Below are 19,992 nucleotides of genomic sequence, written 5' to 3' on the forward strand. Positions count from 1 at the left end.
CCCGATTTGTTCTGAAGGCGGCCCTGCTCCTCAACATTTAACAGACCTGAAAAATTTCCGGCAATGTACAAAGCACAGAGCCGTCCTACAGTGCACTCCCGGTACTGCCCCCGATTAATGACCTGAAGAAAGACCAGTGTGACCGATCATGGTCTCGGGGAGAAAATGAGACTTCGTGGCTGTGGGAAGAGCAGAGTGGGTGCTGCTCCCTTATTCTCCCCATAACATCTAATGTGGGGGATGAGAAGAGAAGATCTAAGCGCTGCCACTTGTGCAGCAGAAAGACCGGGTTGGCCAGCAGCTTCCAGTACAGATGTGGGGATAACTTCTGCACCCAACATCACCTCCCAGAATCCTACAACTGTGTCCATATGATTATAAAGTGGCTGAAAGGACAACTGAGCACAAACTGACAAAGAACTAACTGTACAGACTGCACTGGGCACATCACCGGCCTGCACAGATCTATGAAGCATTCTGTATGTCACGTGTCTGTATGTATTTAACATGCATTTATTATTTTCTGCTAAAACCTAATTTGTATTAGTAAATAATGTGGAAACCAGCATTACAATTACTTCTGTGGTTTTTGTCTTTATATTAATTTATTCGTTTTTAGTATTCTAACATTCGTTTTATATTCTGTGAAGTAATATAAAATAATGTAATACCACTTTATAAAAAAAAAAAATAATTCTAGTGACAATTATAAATCTAGGCTCATCATTGGTCAAAGCTTTGTCCTCAGGTAACATCCACTGGACTTCTCAGACCTTTCAGTCTCCTCACCAGGTAAAGTGGGCCCAGACCTTCCAATGTTTTAGGAAGCAAAATAAAAGAACAAAAGATGTACAGCCCAAAATCTACCGAAACCAGACCCAATCAGACCAGGCCGTGCCAAAACTCCACCAATCGCACCCACACTCACTTTCCCTGTAGATTACACCCATTTCTAAAGTTCACAAAGGAGAAGCATTGACACACTATGGTTACAAAAGTGCCAAAATTATTCAAATTGAACTCAATGAATTTCAAACCAATCAAATATGGTCAATACCAGTTGTCATATTTTAAGTTTCTAAATTTGAGGACCTTAATGATTTTTAGAATTTTAAAACAGATTGGCCAAACCGGTCTCGACAGGTACGTAAGGAATGGAGGTGGTACCTAGACCATGGACATCTGGGTGCAGGAGTTTAATATCCGAGCTACCACTGAATTTAGAAATCATTAAATATGATTTAGCAACTAATTACCCACAAGGATTCCAGCAACCGATACGCTGGCAGGGAGAGGGGCCCAAATCACTTCTTACAAAAAAACATCATTACTGGGCCTATAACACCAGCACGAATCGTATGAGGAACAGAAAACATTAAACATTGATATCTCCAAACATCTCTCCAAGCGCACTGTGGTTTTGAACAGCAAGTAGATTTTATAGGCTTTCTGGACCAATCTATTGTGATTTGAATTAGTTTAAGTAAAATATGATGTGAAGTACCCCGGGCCCATAACCTGGACATTGTATCTTACATTGTAACTATATTTTTTCCCTTTAAGAATTTGCTCTTCTGTATTGTATTTGGCAAGTGTTTTATTTATGTTTTCAAAGACAAAAGTAGTTGTTGTACAAAGTAGACAATCAGAATAATAAACCCACCACCAGGTGAACAAAAAACTATTTAAATTAATACAAGAAAGTAAATCGCCAAGTACTTGTAGATATCCAGTAACGGTAAGAAAAGAAAAACACACAAAACTAAATATAGTGAAATGTATAACCGTGTTGTGACAGGATGGACCTCCTATGCCACCCTGTAGTGTTACTGGGGACCATCTGGGTTTGCCTTGCCCCTGTCCTCCTTTATACCAATTACGTCCCTCTAAACGCAGTAGGAGGGGCTCTACTGCCACCACTAGGCTCCTTCAATGGTACCTAGAACCGCTTCCTGCTCATTTGCCCCCTTGCTGGGCACCTGGGCTGGTACCCCTGATCCCTTTCTTCAGATCAAAGTTGCTGTGGATGGTTCCACCTGGTCTATAACACTGGCCAGAGCTGCAGGTAGCGGGCATTGGGCAGTGTATTGGTACAAATGCATTAGTAATAGTCCGTCGGTCCCAACATCAGAACAGCCAGATAACAGATTAGATTGGTCTACTCTGTAGTTAACAGGAATTACAGCAGGTAAGCAGGATCCTTAAGCAGTGATGTTTATTGGCTCAAGAATTCCTTACAGGGACAGTTTCACACTAGTTTGAGGTACTAGTGATCACCCAGAAAAGTTACAGATGGAAAAATACATATTGGCAATCAGGGCTCTTTTTATACAGTTTTTGATACATTGTGGCAGGGGGTAACCCAGCCCTCTGATCCTAGCTGGCACCACAATGTCTGAGATATTACATTCAAAGTTTACCATCAGGTTGTAATATTCTCTAGACATGGAGATAAATATAAATTGAGTTAAATTTTTTTACATCAATCTGTGATTTCCCAAATCACTTGCTGTCCATTATTCAGACAGGATGAAAAACTACACAGTATAGAAAGGTAACATCCCCCTGCTGTGCGTTCAGACAAAAAAAAAAAAATTGTTGGTCATTCTGAGTTGAAAAGACTTAATTAGCATGGGAGTTCCTTTCTTCCAAAAACAAGCTTCCTCCAACATGGCATATTACCTCCTAAATCAACACATATTCATTTTGAAAATAAATACATTTACTCACCCAGCGTCGTGACATAGCCCTTTCTGGCGCTGCGTGCCAGTTACTAATCACCGCCACAGTACCCATACATTAAATATATACTTTTAAATGAATAAACAATACCCTTTAATACAGCTGTAATCTCTAACTGCTGGGTTTAACCCATTCGGCCCAGCAACATCAGGTTTAAACCCATTCGATGCAGCAGCATTCATCTTGACCATATAGGAGGTCATGGAGCCATGTCCGTACGTGTCTTGGGCAGGGAATGGGATAGAAGGAAGGATGGAAATTTGGGAAAGGGGTAATTTAGACCAGAGTGTAACTAATTATTTTTAATATTCAAGTTCCTACAGTATAACTAGTCGGGCTCAAACTTCTCCAAGTTTTTCAGACTTCAGCCCAATCCTTAGAAATGAAGTTCAACTCGAGTCAGGGGTACATAGATGCACTCTCTATACAGAGACCATAGCTGACCAAGTTTTCTAAATATATCATTATGGGTATTGTAGCACATGAAGGACCATATATATATATATAGACAGTACTGTGCATTGTGTGTGTTATGGAACATTGATTGTAAGCTCCATTGGGGCAGATACTGATTTGAATAAAAGATTATCTGTAATACTCTGCGTAATAATAGTGGCTATATCTAATTAAAGGTTAATAGTGTAAGGTGTTCTCAAATGTTGACAATAATGTAGTCAGTCTTTAATAAAATAACAATATGCCACAACCAGCCGTTACGTCCTACAAGAAGCAGCATCCACGCTGTGGAAACAGAGGTTGTGGCTGCAATATTTACTGATAAATCAAAGTCATCACCTAGCAACAGCCCAAACACTCACACTGGACTCCACACACAGCCAGGAGTATCCAGAGACATTGGGAGAACATTGACTCCATGTCCGTCACTGCAGAAGCTCCCAGAGGTAAGTAACAGCTATGAGCTTATATAACCTGCCCCAGGCAAGGACACAAATCCGCAGCACATGTGAGATTACTATAGGATTCAGTTATCTGTTGTAGACATTGTAGCTCTTGATAACAATTATGTTCTGTAGTGTCCTGCTTTACATTGTGTTACCTCCCACTCATTGCACTAAAATATATAAATGATACAGATGAGCAGGAATATCATTTTAAATAGTCAAATAAAGTGAAAATAATAAAAACACAGATTTTAACACACATTCATTGTAGGTTTTGTTTCCCAAAAACTTAGATTCTACTCTGATACATAATAACTGTTACCTGCATAATGTTAAAGAGAAAAAAAAAGAGCGAGAGTTGAATCTTAACGCACTCCAGGGGGTAAATTTATCAAGCTGAGAGTTTTCCGGCGGTTTTGAAAAACCAATCAGATTCTAGCTTTCATTTATGTAGTACATTCTACAAAATGATAGAAAGAATCTGATTGGTTGCTATAGGCAACATCTCCACTTTTCAAACACACCGGAAAACTCTCAGCTCGATACATTTATCCCCAGGTTTAGAGGGGTTGCCATCAATAAAACAAAATTTAGGCGAATGTATATAAAATTTCAAGATGTGAGAAAAGTAGTAAAAAGGTGAATAAAATGTAGATCCTGTGGTGGGATTGTTCTTGATCTATGTATGTCTCAGAAATTAGACTTCTCATAGGTTGGATCAGCTGAAGTATTATTGTGGAATTATTGATATGTGGTCCTATGCAAGTAGTAGTTCATATATGTCACAAAATTTGGGCTTCATATATCTTGGACCAATGGGAGCATTTCTTATATTGGATAAATCGCCGCAAACAGTTCCTACCGGGTCTGACGTCACGTGACGTCTAGCCCGACGTACGTTTTGCCTATGACGGCTTAGAAATGGATTTCCCATGACTAAGCCATCATAGGCAAAATTTACTTCAAGTCTCTCTTTATTTATTTGATTCACATATTTAATTATGCACACCTTATTATGAGAGATTGATCTGGGAGACTTGGCCAATAAACTCCACATATTTGATATATGTTTTTTTGTTTTTAAATTAAAGCTCTTCAGGATAGATTTGTAAATGGAAAAACGCTGAGTTTATTTTCATGAGCAATTGTTCTGCGAATTGTTCACTCCTTCCACACATTTAAAAACATTAAAAAAATATTTTTTAATAATTATATATATTTCTGCCTGTGGTCGGAACCAGTGGCAGCTTCTACTGGATCTCCATTGACCCCGTATTAACTGTAATTATGCGCAGTATTACTGTAATATCGGTAATAGTTGCGCAGGCTGCGTTACTTTTTACAGTAACGTGGCCAATTGAATTTTTCCCTATGAGTTTGCCAGGAACTCTCATGTACATTAGGTCAGACCAGAATATTTCTGCCTCCGATGTGTGGAATCATCAAGAGCACTTTAAAGAATGTACATAGTATCGGGTATGAAGCCAATATACGTCATATAGTAATATATAAACATTGGGTGGGTGACTATCTAATGCAGACGTCTTCTCCTGTCCCCCTAGAGGATGGCACATACCATGAATGAAGCCAAGCAGACCTTTAAGACCATTGAACAACGTTGTAGACTCCTGCGGCAACAACAGGCGACTTTTGTGACAGCGTTGGAGCGAACCCGTGAGAATGCCAATGATAAGATCCGGCCTGTGAGGAACCTGCTACAGGTAATAAACCACTGACGAGCACGTAGCCACTGCTCACACTCAGTATGGAGGGGCAGGAACAATAATGGCATCTCACCGTTATGTTACAATATCCATCCAGCAAAGAATTCTTGTGCAGGCACCAAACTTTGATTGGTATTTATACAGTACAAAGCTGCAATACTTCACAGGAAGAGGATTTCCTTCATCGGGGCACTTACCTCACACTTACCTGAGTGTGGACTCATCTAGTGCCCGGGTATGAGTGATGTCACATTGTTTTCAGTGTATGGCAGTTCATTATCCAGTTTGCTTCTCCGCCATCTTGATTCACCTCCATTGTGTAGTGTTGCATTACCCAGTCTTCTCCTCAGATATCTTGGCTCACCTCCATTGTGTAGTGTTGCATTACCCAGTCTCCTCCTCCGATATCTTGGCTCACCTCCATTGTGTAGTGTTGCATTACCCAGTCTTCTCCTCCACCATCTTGGCTCACCTCCATTGTGTAGTGTTGCTTTACCCAGTCTCCTCCTCCGCCATCTTGGCTCACCTCCATTGTGTAGTGTTGCATTACCCAGTCTTCTCCTCCACCATCTTGGCTCACCTCCATTGTGTAGTGTTGCATTACCCAGTCTCCTCCTCCGCCATCTTGGCACACTTCCATTGTGCATAAGATTATTGCCCAATCTCCTGGCCATCTATACTGGCCCATCTCCAGCAAGTAGCTAGTTCTCACTCATTACACAATAAGCAATCTAATCTACAATATTTGGCAATGTATTACCAGTAGTGAAATTTAAACAAAGGACAAACACATCTCCATTATCTGAAGTGAATGTTGGTTTCTTACCTCTCCAACATTTTGCGAAGCAGGAACCACCGTCATACGGCCCATCAACTTGCACATTTGATATGAACCAAGATTGCCAAAGAAACTAATTCACCCTGTTTCATGTCTTGTTGTCACCTGCAGGAGTCTCTAGCAGGGATTAGGGTTACGCATTATGCTATAGTTACTAATATAACAGGCAGAATTCATGTCATCATTAGAGGTCTGTAAGAAGAAAAAATATGAAGGACATTCAATGGAAACCATCATGAAGATATCATTTTATGTCTATTAACTTTAAACATTACCATTTATGTCATTAGATAGGGAAGTGAAAGAGGAGGATAAAAGAATCTAAAGGAACCGACTAAAGGTGAGGATGGCGCTAGGATTAGGAAAGGGAGATGCTTAGTGACGGCACAACTTCTGGCCTGGACAGTTGGACACAGGTCACACTTTTGGGATATCCCTGGTTTATCACATTGGGCAGCTAGTGAAGCAGCAATGTATAATACTGTACTTAGAACTCACTTGTGATGTCCAGAAACCTGACCTTTGCCTGACCCCTAATACTTGGAACGGTATAGGTATGGATTAGTGGCAATGGCAAGAACAAGGTCGATACAGAAGAAAGATACAGGGAGATAGTTGGATGGGGAGGAGAGCAATGGGAAAGGTGGTCAAACACACATGGATAATAATAATAATAATCAAATAATGCAGATATAATAGACTGCATTATACTGTATTGCTTATTACAGCAATCTGGGTCCTTGTGGCCATGTCTTACCCAACCGTTAAGCCTGATTGGTCAATACCCAGATATGTGGCAGTTTTAGGGACGATGTAGGCTCCTCAGGCCATGAATGTGTAGCTTAAAGAGAGGAATCAGAGTGAGCGATGAAAGGCAAATCACATGAGAAACTGACCCAGCAGAAGCCAGAGGTGGAATGATCATAGAGGAAGATACAGAAGGGTAGAGATAGAGGAAGCTGTAGGAGACAGATAAAGATGTTTACATTTTCGCCTGGTAATCTGTTTCATGTACTGTAATTGCAGGTGCGTCACTACTTAGACAACCATTGTAACAACAGCACCGACAAGCGCATTCTGTCCGGTTTTCTGGACACCTGTACGGAACTGGCAAACGTTTGCGTTCAGCTGGCAGCTCTGCAGTCCCAGACGAGCACAGCAAGAGGCCTGGTAGAGGAAACCATCGCTCTTCTCAGTCCAACCAATGACCTGTCTGCTCTGAGAGCCCAGTAAGTGAATAGTGTGATTATAGTGGTCATGTAGGGCTGCCCACCCAGTGCCAGCGGCTGTAGTTATCCAGCACATGCTCAATACATATGGACTAAATGCAACTAATTGACATGCCCACCCTTTGTAATAAGGTATTTTCAGCTTTCTTTACCAACCTTGAGCTGTTCGGAACAGGTTAAGTTATAATTGGTAAACTACTTTTCCACAGATACCCTCATGACGTTGTGAACCATCTGAGTTGTGATGAAGCCAAGAACTTTTACGGTGGAGTCGTGAGCCTCCTCCCCATAACTCTGGACAACATCCAGAAGGCCTTGTACAGGATGGAGAGGCAACAGCCACCCCCGTGTGATATGGGGAACAGGCCCGGTCAGAGAAACAGGAAGCCAGGATATTGTAGTGACAAACAAACAATTGGGGTCCAGACCAAACTCAGTCCGGGAGACTCCTCTCTCCAGTTAACCAACATGGAAGGCTGTGTAGACTCATCCAAACCTGCCTGGAGGCCTCCTGGGAGATCCTACACCACATAAATGCCGAGGATGTCCAAAGCAGGATATGACCGCTCTCCGTTACACGTGTTTAGCTCCCCCCCTATAATCTAGAGGAACCAATTAATCCTCCCTCGCCTAGAACCTTATTAAACCATTAAAATAATCCAGTTTGATAGGACACAGCTGCAACAAGACACAAACTTGCTATTCCTCTTAATCAGTTAATGTAATGTATACCGTATATATTTTTGCAATCCAGAAATTAACACTTAAATGTCAAATACACTAAATTCATTAAAAAGATCAGTTACAGTACGTATGTAATTCAACTCTTCTCTGTCTGATCAATAACTAAAACTACATCCTTTACTGTGCACCACCTTCATTACTACAGAATGTATCACTTTTCATTGTACCGATAATGAATTTCTGGGCTATGGCACATTGGGATTAGGGGTAGATTTATCAAAGGAAAAGTGTTGGTGTTGTCCATAGCAACCAACAAGATTCTAGCTATGATATTTTAGAATGTACAAGATAAATTATAGCTAGAATCTGATTGGTTGCTATGGGCAACGCCTTTACTTTTACTTTTTATACGGTTTAATAAATCTACCCCATATATATTCAACCAAGAGTGATCAGAGATTGCTGCTGAAATGGGGGACTTTTATTAAAACGATTTAAGAAATAAGCGCTGTAACCTGTTTGTTTCAGGAATTTTCCTAGTTCAGTTTGGAAAATAATAAACTTTTGAGTGATTTGTATTAGTGTCAATGTGCACCATTTCACATGTATACCCCCGTGCATCTAAACAGCAGCCCTACTGTGTGTACAGAGGTTGAGGACACAGGCTGCAATAATTACTGATAAATCATAATGATCACCTAGCAACAGCTTAAACAATCACACTGGACACAGCAAGGAGTATCCAGAGACATTGGGAGACCATTACCTCCACGTCACTCTGCAGAAGCTCCCAGAGGTAACAGCTATGAGCTTATATAACCTGCCCCAGGTAAGGACACATATCCGCAGCACATGTGAGATTACTATAGGATTCAGTTATCTGTTATAGACATTGTAGCTCTTGATAACAAATATGTTCTGTACTATCCTGCATTACATTGTTTTAACTCCCACTCACTGCACTAAAATATAGAAATGATACATTTGAACAGATATATAATTTTAAATAGTCAAATAAAGTGAAAAGAATAAAAACACATTTTAATACACAGCACTTTCATTGTAGGTTTTGTTTCCAAAAAAAGTAGATTGTACTCTGATACATAATAACTGTTACCTGCAGAATGTTGCAGTATTGGAAACTGAATACAAATAGGTTACTAGTATTTCCTCTATGGTTCCCGTTATGGATAAGATATTCTTCTTCTGAGACGTGGGCGAGTTGTAATTCAGTGGATAAAGGGTTAAGCTTATTCTACCAATTAGAACAAGACACATTTAATTAGTCACACATTATTATAAGTGGTGGTGGTTGGAGACTTGGCCAATAAACTGCTTTAAAAGAAATAAAAAAAAGAAATCTTCACCTAAGGATAGTTTTGCAATGGAAAAACACTCAGATTATTTTAATGAGCAATTGTTCTCTCCTAAAAATAAATCAATTACTAAAGTAAAGACTGTTTCAGGTGATTGTGAAGACTGACATTGCAGGGTAATAACAGTTACAAATCACTGCTCAACGTTAAAAAAATATAAATTTTACATATGTGCTTAACGCTAGAAAACAGTCTGTAAACTTTGTGCCTGCTGTTGGAACCAGTGGCAGCTTCTATTGGACCCTCCCAGAACGCATTTCAAATACAATTACCATGTTGTATCACTGGTGTTTTCTTCATACCCATGGGTAACCACTCAAACAGTCATGACTAGGCTGTGTCAAATAATGGTCACTGATCTTCCAGTCAGATGGTGCCAGTGCATGCTGGGACATGTAGTTCCACAATAGGTGTAGTTGCAATATAACAGACAGGGGTGTGGAGGAAATTTTTGGGGTCAGGAAGGAATTTAAATTTTACTCACTGGGGTTTTTCTCTTGTGTGCTGCAAGATCAGCACAGGAGGAACTTCTAAAAGACAACTTCATGGATGTAATGTATTGTTTTTTTCCCCAACCTTGCATGAAAATTTGGTCTATCAGTTTGCCAGGAACGCTCATAAATATTACGTCAGTCCCCAACACAGCTGCCAGCAATGTGTGAAGTAATTAAGAGCCCTTTAAAGAATAATTCCATCTCTAAATAGTATCTACTCCAAAAACATACTGGTAGGTTAATTGGCTGCAAGCCCCAATGGGGCAGGGACCGATGTGGGCGAGTTCTCTGTACAGCGCTGCAGAATTATTGGCGCTATATCATAACCATTTATTTATATAGCGCCACTGATTCCGCAGCGCTGTACAGAGAACTCACAGCAGTTCCTGCCCCCTTGGAGCTTACAGTCTAAATTTCCTAACACACACAGGCAGAAAGAGAGAGAGATGGACACTAGGGTCAATTTTAATAGAAGCCAATTAACATTCTAGAATGTTTTTGTAGCGTGGGAGAAAACCGGAGCACCCGGAGGAAACCCACGCAAACACGGGGAGAACATAGAAACTCCACACAGATAAGGCCATGGTCAGGAATCGAACTCATGACCCCAGTGCTGTAAGGCAGAAGTGCTAACCACTGAGCCACCGTGCTGCCCATATATAAATAAATGGTGGTAATAATACTCTGACACAAATATTCATGACCTGGAGAAAACATTGGATGAGTGACAATCTAATGCAGATGTCTCTGTGTCCCGTCCCCCCCACCCCCCAGAAGATGTCTCATACCACAAATGAAACCAAGACGACTTTTAAGACCCTGGAACAACGTTATAAACTCCTGCGGCAACAACAGGTGATTTTCATCACAGCTTTGGCGCGATGCCGTGAGAATGCCAACGATAAGATCGGGCCTGTGAGGAACCTACAACAGGTAATGAACCACCGACGAGCACGTGGGCACTACACAAACTTGAACTTTATCTAAATTAGACAGGTAAGTGAACCTAGAAAGGCAAGAGGACTAAGGAACAGAACAAAGGTGAGGACAGTGCTAGGGTTAGAAGAGAGATGTTTAGGGACTGCACTTCTTCAGGTCTCATAACCAGACACAGGTCATACACTTGGGATATCCCCTCGTTTATCACTATTGTCATTTGTTGAAGCAGTAATGGTTAATGCCATATTAAGAATTAATTTGTGATATCCAGAAATCTGACCTTTGTCTGACCCCCTAATACCTGGAAAGATATTGTTGTGGATTAGTAGCACTGCCAAGAAAAAGGTGTGTACATAAGAAAAATACTGGGAGATGGTAGGATGGGGAGCAATTGGAAAAGTAGCCAGATGCACAGAGATCATGGTGATCACAAAATGTTGATATGAGAGCGTGCATTATAATGTATCTTATGCAAATTAAATTTGATACAAACAGAATTGGATAGGATGAAAAAAATAAATAAAAATTAAATAGGTTGACAGTTCACATCAACACCTTATAGTAGCCAATTAGAGCCAAGTTGTTACTTGTGGACATCTTGGTGGTTGACCAATAAGCCTTATTGGTCAACCACCATGTGTGTGGCCGTCGTGTATGAGCAGCTTAAACAGACGGATTCAGAGAGAACTATCCATATAGAGAGAGAAGTGGCATGGACATAGAGGAAGATATAGCAGGGTAGAGAGAGATAGCGGAAACAGATAAAGAAGTTTATATTTGTCTGATAATTTTTTTTATACTGTGATTGCAGGTTCGTAGCTACTTAGACAACCATTGTTACCATAGTACAGACAAGCGCATTCTTTCCCATTTCCTGGACACCTGTACGGAACTGGCAAAGTTTTGCGTTCAGCTGGAAGCTTTGCAGTGTGAGACGGGATCATCAAGAGGCCTGGTGGAGGAAACCATCACTCTTCTCGGCCCAACCAACAAATTGTCTGCTCTAAGAGCCAAGTGAGTGAACATATAGCAACATTATGATTATGATGGCCGTGTAGAGCTGCCCGCACAGTGCCAAGGGGCTGTAGTTATCCAGCAGACTCCTCTGCGATGCAATGCAGCCAATGCAATACATTAATCGCATGTGTAGTTTTAAATGGTTGACAAGTCCATCCTTTGTAATAAGGTATTTTCAGCTTTCTTTACCAAGCTTGAGCTGTCCGGAACAGGTTAAGTTGTAAATGATAAACTTCTACTTTTCCACAGATACCCTCACGATGTTGTGAACCACCTGAGTTGCGATGAAGCCAAGAACTTCTATGGCGGAGTAGTGAGCCTCCTCCCCATAGCTCTGGACAACATCCGGGAGGCCTTGTACAGGATGGAGAGGATACCGCCACCCCAGTGTGATATCTTGAACAGGGCCGGACAGAGAGACAGGAAGCCCAGCACGGTTAATCTGTGTTACTGCAGTGACAAACAGACCACTGGGGTCCAGTCCAAAGTCAGCCTGGGATTCTCATCTCTCCAGATAAATGACATGGACAGCTACGTAGACTCATCCAAACCCGCCTGGAGACCTCCTGGGAAATCCTACAACGCTTAAATAGCAACGATTCTCCAAAGCAGCAGAAAAAAAAACAAAAAAAAAACAAAACTAAAATCTGACTTTGGCATCTTATCTTCCAGTAATTGATACATCCACTTAGTCCTATTGTCTCCTTTATCTATATGCAGCTGTGCACAATATTGGTTTAAACAGGATGTTCTGCCGTGTTCCACAATACGATGTTCTACGATAGATTGACCATCTTTCCCTGGTACATTATACATTGTAGCCCAGCTATGGCAGTTTATATAAAAAAAAAATAATATTTCCAAGCACTATAAATAGTTCAGATATGTTGAATTTTAACCATATTACACATGTTTAGCTGCCCCTATAAAAGCTACAGTGCCCACTTATTCCTCCCCCACCTAGAACCTTATTTAAGCATCAAGATAATCCAGTTTGATATGAGTCTGCGCCACAACACAAACCCAATAGCCCCATATCACTTCTAATGTAATTATATTCATGCCTGCAAACTAGGAATTAAAGTTTTTAACTTAAAAATCATATATAAAATTCATTATTAAGAACATCTTCAGTAATAGGATGCATCACTTGTCTGTACATTAGATAACAGCTACATATTCTCACTTTTGGGCACAACAACCTAACATTGAATTTTTGAGCTAGAGAAACACCTCAGATTTGTTTCTATACTATTACAGTACTTTTCCCCCAGTGTCTAACAACTGAATGGTGTTTTACTAAATGCAATTAGAAAAACACATGACCAGCCATCCAATGATCATAGTGCAAAACAATCTGTTTTATTTGTTCACAGTTAAACACAAGCAAATAGTCTTAAACATTTCAGGACATCCTGGTGTAGACTGCTCCAGTCCAACAATCTGTCTGCAGCCTGCCCAGCCGCTGGCAGTAATGTGGCTTCAATGGCGACGGGTCACCTGCTGGACAGCTTACATAGAGAATGGCAAGAACTAGACACCGAGAGGGGAATTAAAATAAAAGGCAGAAAATAGAATTCAGGGCATCAGCTGCTTGTGTTGCAGCCAGGTTATTCTGTATATAGCCATCCATCCGCACACAGTGGAAACAGATACTTGAGCTTCAGCGACATCCAGGAGAGCCTATTCATTCACTAGGACCTAGTGATATCACCGAGCCAATCACCAGTGGATTCCACTGTATGTGGGCGACTAAAGCTTGTTCCAGTGACGAATGGATATATGAAGTGAATGGATAAATGCTTTCAAGATCTCCGCAATTAGGCAACTACTCTTCCCACATCCGATACACAACACTCTGAAAATCTCCTTAATCCAAAAGCCTTAGTGAGGATAAAGCAGGGATCAACGAGGTGTGCGCATTCTACTTGGTCTCCGTATAGGTTACCTGCAACTATACAATACGATAACCATTGTATCTTTTCCACATAGATCTCAAAGCTGTAACTAGGACACAATTACTAAAGATAGGTTGCAGTGCACAAGGGTGACTATTACCAGAAACCAGCAGACATGTCCAGCAGAGGCTGTCATCACATTGAAGTGTTTATAAAGTTGCTTTATATAAACAAAGAAGAAAAAAAAAAAAAAAAAAAAAAAAGTGTCAAGAGAAAATTCAAACTAAAGAACCATTACCATCTGTGTAATGTTGATGTGATATATGGATATGAGAAATCATTAACACAAGATACTGACTTTGGGAAAAGGGAACTTGTAGGTGGAGCGAAAACCAACTTCTGATCCCCCTTCTCCTTCAAGATCAGCATGGTTTGTTATTGTATAACGAAGCTGCGCAGGGTGCGTGTGTGTAGTGTTTAAATCAGGAAGGGTTTCCTCAAAGTGCAAACATCAGAATTCAAATTAACTTTTAGGTTCAGACTAACAATGGAAGCCGTTCCTGTAAGTGGAACCGCTCACTGACAAGGGGCCAATAAGCTGCAGAATGAAATGATGAAGGAGCCAGAGGCAAGCTCAGCTTGCTGTAATGTAAATGGATGCTTCCACGATGTGGCAGGGCAATAGTGAGGGGGTGTGGACAACTAGAAAAGGAGGATGAGCCCAGAAAAAAAAAAAAAAAAAATGTTGGTCCCTTATGTCATTTTGGCATCCAACTAATATTTAAGGCCACTTCTAACAAGCATTATGCTGGAGCAAGCTGCCAGCATCATGGGGAAGACGCAGGCGATATATCCCAAGTTATCTGAGGTGGGCATGACTCGGCATTGTTCTGCCAAAATAAAAAATTCTTTCCAGTTCTTAAATATCCAGGTCGCCCTGATAGTAAAGCCCAAATACAAAAGGAAAAAAAACAAAAACAAAAAACAATTAATTTAATTACATCTTTCCCAACCCAGTGAGCAAGAACAGCAATTAAATGGAGACCATGATTACAAGAACCAAGAGAAAGCCAATTTTCTAACCTAGAACTGAAAGTCCAGAGGAAAGTTATGTGCCCAGAGCTGGTCTCTGCTGAGAGTAATTAGCTGCTCATTTCACCCAATCACAGGGCCCAATCTGCTCGTGGTGAGAAGGGGAATGGAACACAATATGGTTCATGGTGGTGATAGGGAGTGTATTGATGGTGGGTGACCTAAGAGAAGGGGGGGGGGGGGGTACAGCGGAGGTGTGAAAATAAAGTAAGGTGTGGCATAAAGAGATTCTTCTATCCCTTCCAGTTCCGGTGGGTCTGCTACTGTTGCACTGCAGAAGTAGCGAGTCATTTATTGAAAGTTCAGACACCAAGGATTGAAGTCAGGAGCAAAAAAAAAAAAAAAAAAATATAGATAACACTGATTGCTTGTCTCCTAACTGTGGTCATTATTTGTCTCGTCATAGTCCATGATTTGAAAATCCCGTACACATGGAGTTCCTGCACTGCTTGTGGATGGGCCTCCGGCGGCCGTGGCCTCCGACCCTGGCTCCTGGCAGAGCTCAGTTTTTAGGATCTCAGAGAGGCTGCTGATTGCTCCCTCGTCACAATGGCTCTCACTCTTGTTGCGAAACAGCTCACGGGCCCGGATGCCAAGAAAGCTCTTAGCGTTCGGGTACGAGCCAACAGTCAAGGGGCCGCTGGAAGGTAACTCCAACATCTCTCTCCGGCTGAGCGGCAAAGTAACTCCCTTCTCTGGGGTGGAGGTGGAGGTGGTAGTGCTGCTTCTGCTACGACTACTGAGGACCGTGCTGGGCAATACGCCCTTGTTACCATTACTGCCATTTACCTCTTCACTGGTGGAGGGTTCAGGAATACAAACAACTGCGTTGTCAATACCAAACCTGCAACGTGACATGAGAATATAGTTTATAAACTTTAATTGTGACTTCAGATCATGAAAAGAACAGAATCAATTATAATATGAGATGGCAAACTGCTGCCATCCGGTACTGCCTAGACAGCTGGCAGAACAGGCAGGTTACAGATAGCAGCTAGGCCCAGTTGACCACACTGTCCATTTGGAAAGGGTTAAAGTGTAATCTGACCAATCTCACCTTTCCTCCGCAACCTCTGCAGTTTCCGCTTTCTCTTCTTGCCTCTTGAACAGACCTTCTCTCTCCAGCTGGCTGTACAGACTAAGGATTTCCACCTCGAAAACCTGGCTTATCTTCTTCTGAGCATTATACTTGCTCTCAGAGGCTTGGAGCTGCTGTCTAAATACATCAGGTTAATGACACAGAAGACCATTAGAATTGCTAAATTATAATATATTTCTTTGCAACCTAAACCAACCAATTAACACATAACAACTTTACATTTGTTGTAGTAGCTAAGCAATAATTACCATTGGTTGTTTGCAGGTTATGCTTGTGAAAGCCATCCCAACACAAAGCTTTAGGATAACAAGAAGCCTATGGGGGTGATTGACAGTCAAAGGATAACAGGGAGCCTATGGGGGAGGGGGGCTGGGCCTTCTCTCCTCACTGTGTAATGAGAAGTCCTCATGGGTGACGCTTACTCATACTTAATATGTGGAAAGGCAACATGCATGTGCACGCATGGCTGACCAAGCATGAATGCATGTCCAGGTTCTAAATCAATAGGTGGTTAAAAGGAGTGCAAACGAGACACTGCAGGACCTCTCTAGGGGAGTCACGTAACAGTCAAGAATCACATGACAGCCCAGTGCGCCCCGCACGCAGCAGTACCATCACAGAGGTACTGCCACCACCCACTTGGCTTAGAAACTGGAAGGATGTGGGGGGAGGGGGGGGGGGGCTGCTTCAATCTTGTCAGTGAACAATGGGCCAAGTGATTCAAACTGCCCAGTCTACCTACTATGCTTTGACAAGAGTGGCAATAATTGTAACATTGTAACAGATCAGTAGCTATAAGCAAGGAACAGACAAGCAAATTTTAGACCAGGTTCTTAGAGATTTAAGAGACTACAATTCTATGAATATTTGTTCAGCCCACAAAAAGGCTGCTTGACTATGTAGGAGACAACTAAAGGATTTTTAATTACCATAAAATCAACTTCTCAGAGTCCAATAGCACCACCCCTTTTTGTATCGCCTTGTTTACCCAGGCAGTAAATATAACCGCTTTGTAAAATCTGCCTATTGCAGACCAGAGAAGAAAAATCACACTTCTCTGCACTGTACAGAGCAAGGCCACTCGTGGCACTGAAATAGTGGTGGTCTTTAAGCAACCAATGGGAGGATGTCTATAAGCCTATCAGTCTAAGAAGCGGATATAGGATGAGGGAAACACAATAGCTCTGATGCCAGCGACGAAGTTCAGTGATGACTACTTAGAAAGGGCGTTCTCCGCTGAGGAAAGCGCGCCAACACAAGAAGGAGAAAACACGCCCCACACTCGAAGCGTGCTCACTGCCGCCCTGTCTAGGAATTGCTCTGTGTTCCCAGCGTCTGTTCCTCTATCCAGTATTATTTACTACAACCTGCTGCTCTGGACGCAAAAGCTGTTCACTCCAAAAAGGAGATCTGCACCGGCAGCGTGTCCCCTATCAGTAGTACCCTTCCTGAGAAGAGCTGCTCACTGCCAAGGGGATAGGAAAGCAACTCGGAGCGTTCCTCTCCACAGTTCAGCAGCTACACCCCAAGACTTATTCCAAAAGACAGTTTACCAAATCAGAGGATGCTATGGATGAAGGAGCATAGTGGGGAGGAGATCCTTTCAGATTTAAAGTGGCCCGGCTCCATTTCTACAGTGTCTCACAATGGCAGGGAAGAGGAAAATGGAGGTATATTTTCATAATCTGCAAATCCCCATAGTCAGACGTTACCTGGTTTTCACTTTAATATCTTCCAAGAATTTCTTCTGCTCCTGTAAGAGCAGCTCTTTCTTGGTCAGCTGCGCCTCTAGCTCTGCTATTCGTTTCTGAACGCACTCCAACCTCTGACTTTGCTGAGCCACCAAGCAGCGAGCTTTTTCCAGTTCCTTCTTGAAGGAGACCTGCAGCATTTCCACTTCCTGGAGGAACCACATTACCAGAGTGAGAAATATGTCTATAGGAACGCAGAGAGTCGCGGAAATCAATGCAACAGTCCTGCGACTTAAATACTGTGCCCTTCAGCTACAACCTCTCTCACGGCCATGACCCCCGAGAGTGGTTATCTAACAGCACCACCATGTAGAATAGGAGACACTACAGAAGTGAACGGATAATAGAATACCTTATCAGCATTGGTGTTTTTATGTTGCAGCTGCTCCACGTAGAGCTCGTTCACCTCTCCAAGAATCAGAAGCTGCCGGTTTAAGAACTCCATCTGATGCTGCACAGACTCGCTGTTTGACAGCTTCAAGGATAAAGACACAGAAGACACAGCTCAGCAATAGGTTAAATGAATAAAAAGATTAACATGTGGCATTTCCTGCAGTTTTATTCATACAACCAGAACATGTTAGAAAGGGTACACCATTTGCCAAGCAAACAATTGGATGATTTGCAACGTATTTTGCATGGACATAGATTGACGTGTACACTCTGTAAGCAATTTCAAATGCTGCATGAAACTGTCAGAATTCAAAGTATTAAAAGGAATCAGGACTGCTGCAGCCTGCTAATGTCTGTTGTAGTGATCAGGAAAGGGGCAGGTTCAAATGCTCAGACTGGTAGCTTTTCCAACTCACTTGGATAAAGGTTAGCTGGATTCTCCAGCAGATAAGTAGAGGTGCAAAAACAACTCTAGTATACGCTTTATTCCTTATAGAAAAATGCCCAATTATTTGTTAATTAGTGGATTAGGATGCTTATCGTTTATATTACTGAGCGTATATCGGTGTCATCTTCCACTCTTGAAAAATACTCATCTTTGCCTCACATAAACCACGTTACCCGATACAAAGTCTGTCCACAGCTCACAACTAGTTTTCTACGATTGAGCACTTTACGGTTCAGCTGATGTAGGCTCCTTAATTTGCTATACGTAGTGGAGAGCCCCTATAAAACATAGTCATTGTCCCAGACACAAACATACTAGAATGTAAGCGTTGCTGTGCAGCAATGTGATATAAAAGGCTGACTAAAGCTACAGGACAAACGCAGAACAAGATAGAACTAAACGGCTCTAACCTTCTGAGACACTTGGCTGAGTCGGAGCTCCGTGTTGCACACCTTGTTGTTTGCCTGCTTCACCTCTGACCGCAGGTCGACTATCATACTGCGACAATCCTCCAACTTAGTCTGTCAATACAGGGGGAGCATGCTCAGTAAGGAACTGTGGACATCAGCAACACATGATCTGTAGTCATTGGATGAGACCGATATCTAACTAGTGGATTGTTACAAGGGGTCTCCCAGACTAGTCTTTAGTGTTCACCTGTAACTCCTGGCTCTGATTGTAGAACTCCTCTCTGTCCTGCTGCAGCTGCCTGATCTGGCTGTGAAGCTGGGTTACCACGGTGTCCTTCTCTTCCTGTAGCCTCCTGTACCGCGCCTGCTCCTGTACAAGGCTGTGTTTCATGGACTGGATGTCCACTTCTTGCATCTTCAACAGGCCTTTCTGCGGGTAAAAGAAACAAGTCCTATGACGATGACCCTTCTTAGGCCCACCCCCAAGGATGTAGACAGATCACTCACCATAGCAGCGTTCTGCTCCTCGAGTGTCGTCACCTTGATCACCTTGCGCAGGAGGCCCCGGTTGCGCTGGGCGTGTTGCTGCCTTTTGAATCGCTCATACAAAAGCTGGTTGTGTAAAAGCACCAACTGGTTTCGCAGGGTGTGGATCTCATCGGTTGGAGGAGAACCTGACAAGTACAAGACAAGTCTAGAGACTACAGCATAACAGGACGAGGTGTTGTACTACAAGTCAGCCAGCAGTGGCTCAGCAGCTGCTAAGACAAGTTCCACACAGGTTAGTTATTTGTGTTGAGAAAACCCTTTAGCGATGTAATACATAGTACTTTACCTGTGCATTAGCCAAGAACAAAACCCCAAAGCAAATACATTTAGGAAGGGGTAAGATCTAACAATTCACGATCAGCATGATCTCTTTTCTGAACCAAGTAGGTTACACACATCTGTGCCCT

At 42.1% G+C, this 19,992-nt stretch overlaps 4 protein-coding genes across 13 annotated transcripts in view; 2 read left to right on the forward strand and 2 right to left on the reverse strand.

The window, feature by feature from the left end:
• AK8 (adenylate kinase 8) overlaps nucleotides 1–6,245 on the reverse strand; it is a 187,380-nt gene extending 181,135 nt beyond the window's left edge. The window contains exon 1 of the mRNA XM_075185309.1: nucleotides 6,195–6,245. Within this exon, the coding sequence (XP_075041410.1) occupies nucleotides 6,195–6,239 (45 nt within the window). The 5' untranslated portion in view covers nucleotides 6,240–6,245. The remainder of the gene's footprint in view (nucleotides 1–6,194) is intronic.
• The window catches only part of LOC142101115 (sperm acrosome-associated protein 9-like), a 36,173-nt gene extending 27,712 nt beyond the window's left edge, over nucleotides 1–8,461 (forward strand). The window contains exons 1-4 of one of the 2 annotated variants that reach the window (XM_075185316.1): nucleotides 3,588–3,644; nucleotides 5,207–5,365; nucleotides 7,233–7,435; nucleotides 7,645–8,461. In XM_075185316.1, the coding sequence (XP_075041417.1) occupies nucleotides 5,210–5,365; nucleotides 7,233–7,435; nucleotides 7,645–7,969 (684 nt within the window). In that variant the 5' untranslated portion in view covers nucleotides 3,588–3,644; nucleotides 5,207–5,209 and the 3' untranslated portion in view covers nucleotides 7,970–8,461. Of the gene's footprint in view, nucleotides 1–3,587; nucleotides 3,645–5,206; nucleotides 5,366–7,232; nucleotides 7,436–7,644 lie in introns of those variants that run through there. The other variant, XM_075185315.1, reaches the window with a different exon arrangement.
• Nucleotides 8,462–8,830: 369 nt separating this feature from the next.
• Nucleotides 8,831–12,609, forward strand: LOC142101116 (sperm acrosome-associated protein 9-like). Of its 2 annotated transcripts, none has more exons than XM_075185317.1 (4): nucleotides 8,831–8,948; nucleotides 10,764–10,922; nucleotides 11,740–11,942; nucleotides 12,195–12,609. In XM_075185317.1, exons 1-4 carry the CDS (start codon nucleotides 8,925–8,927, stop codon nucleotides 12,532–12,534), a joined length of 726 nt encoding a protein of 241 aa, XP_075041418.1. In that variant the 5' UTR covers nucleotides 8,831–8,924; the 3' UTR covers nucleotides 12,535–12,609. The 2 variants fall into 2 exon arrangements, with proteins under 2 accessions (XP_075041418.1, XP_075041419.1); XM_075185318.1 differs by lacking the exon at nucleotides 8,831–8,948 and adding an exon at nucleotides 9,991–10,046.
• Nucleotides 12,610–13,285: 676 nt separating this feature from the next.
• Nucleotides 13,286–19,992, reverse strand: part of TSC1 (TSC complex subunit 1) — a 33,649-nt gene continuing 26,942 nt past the window's right edge. For all 8 annotated transcript variants that reach the window (XM_075185299.1, XM_075185302.1, XM_075185296.1 and 5 more), the window contains 7 exons: nucleotides 19,544–19,710; nucleotides 19,284–19,466; nucleotides 19,037–19,147; nucleotides 18,138–18,260; nucleotides 17,747–17,934; nucleotides 15,993–16,151; nucleotides 13,286–15,779 (listed from right to left, as the gene is read on the reverse strand). In XM_075185299.1, the coding sequence (XP_075041400.1) occupies nucleotides 15,311–15,779; nucleotides 15,993–16,151; nucleotides 17,747–17,934; nucleotides 18,138–18,260; nucleotides 19,037–19,147; nucleotides 19,284–19,466; nucleotides 19,544–19,710 (1,400 nt within the window). In that variant the 3' untranslated portion in view covers nucleotides 13,286–15,310. The remainder of the gene's footprint in view (nucleotides 15,780–15,992; nucleotides 16,152–17,746; nucleotides 17,935–18,137; nucleotides 18,261–19,036; nucleotides 19,148–19,283; nucleotides 19,467–19,543; nucleotides 19,711–19,992) is intronic.

This window comes from Mixophyes fleayi, chromosome 9 (genome assembly GCF_038048845.1).
Source record: "Mixophyes fleayi isolate aMixFle1 chromosome 9, aMixFle1.hap1, whole genome shotgun sequence".
In the NCBI taxonomy this organism is placed as follows: Eukaryota; Metazoa; Chordata; class Amphibia; order Anura; family Limnodynastidae; genus Mixophyes; species Mixophyes fleayi.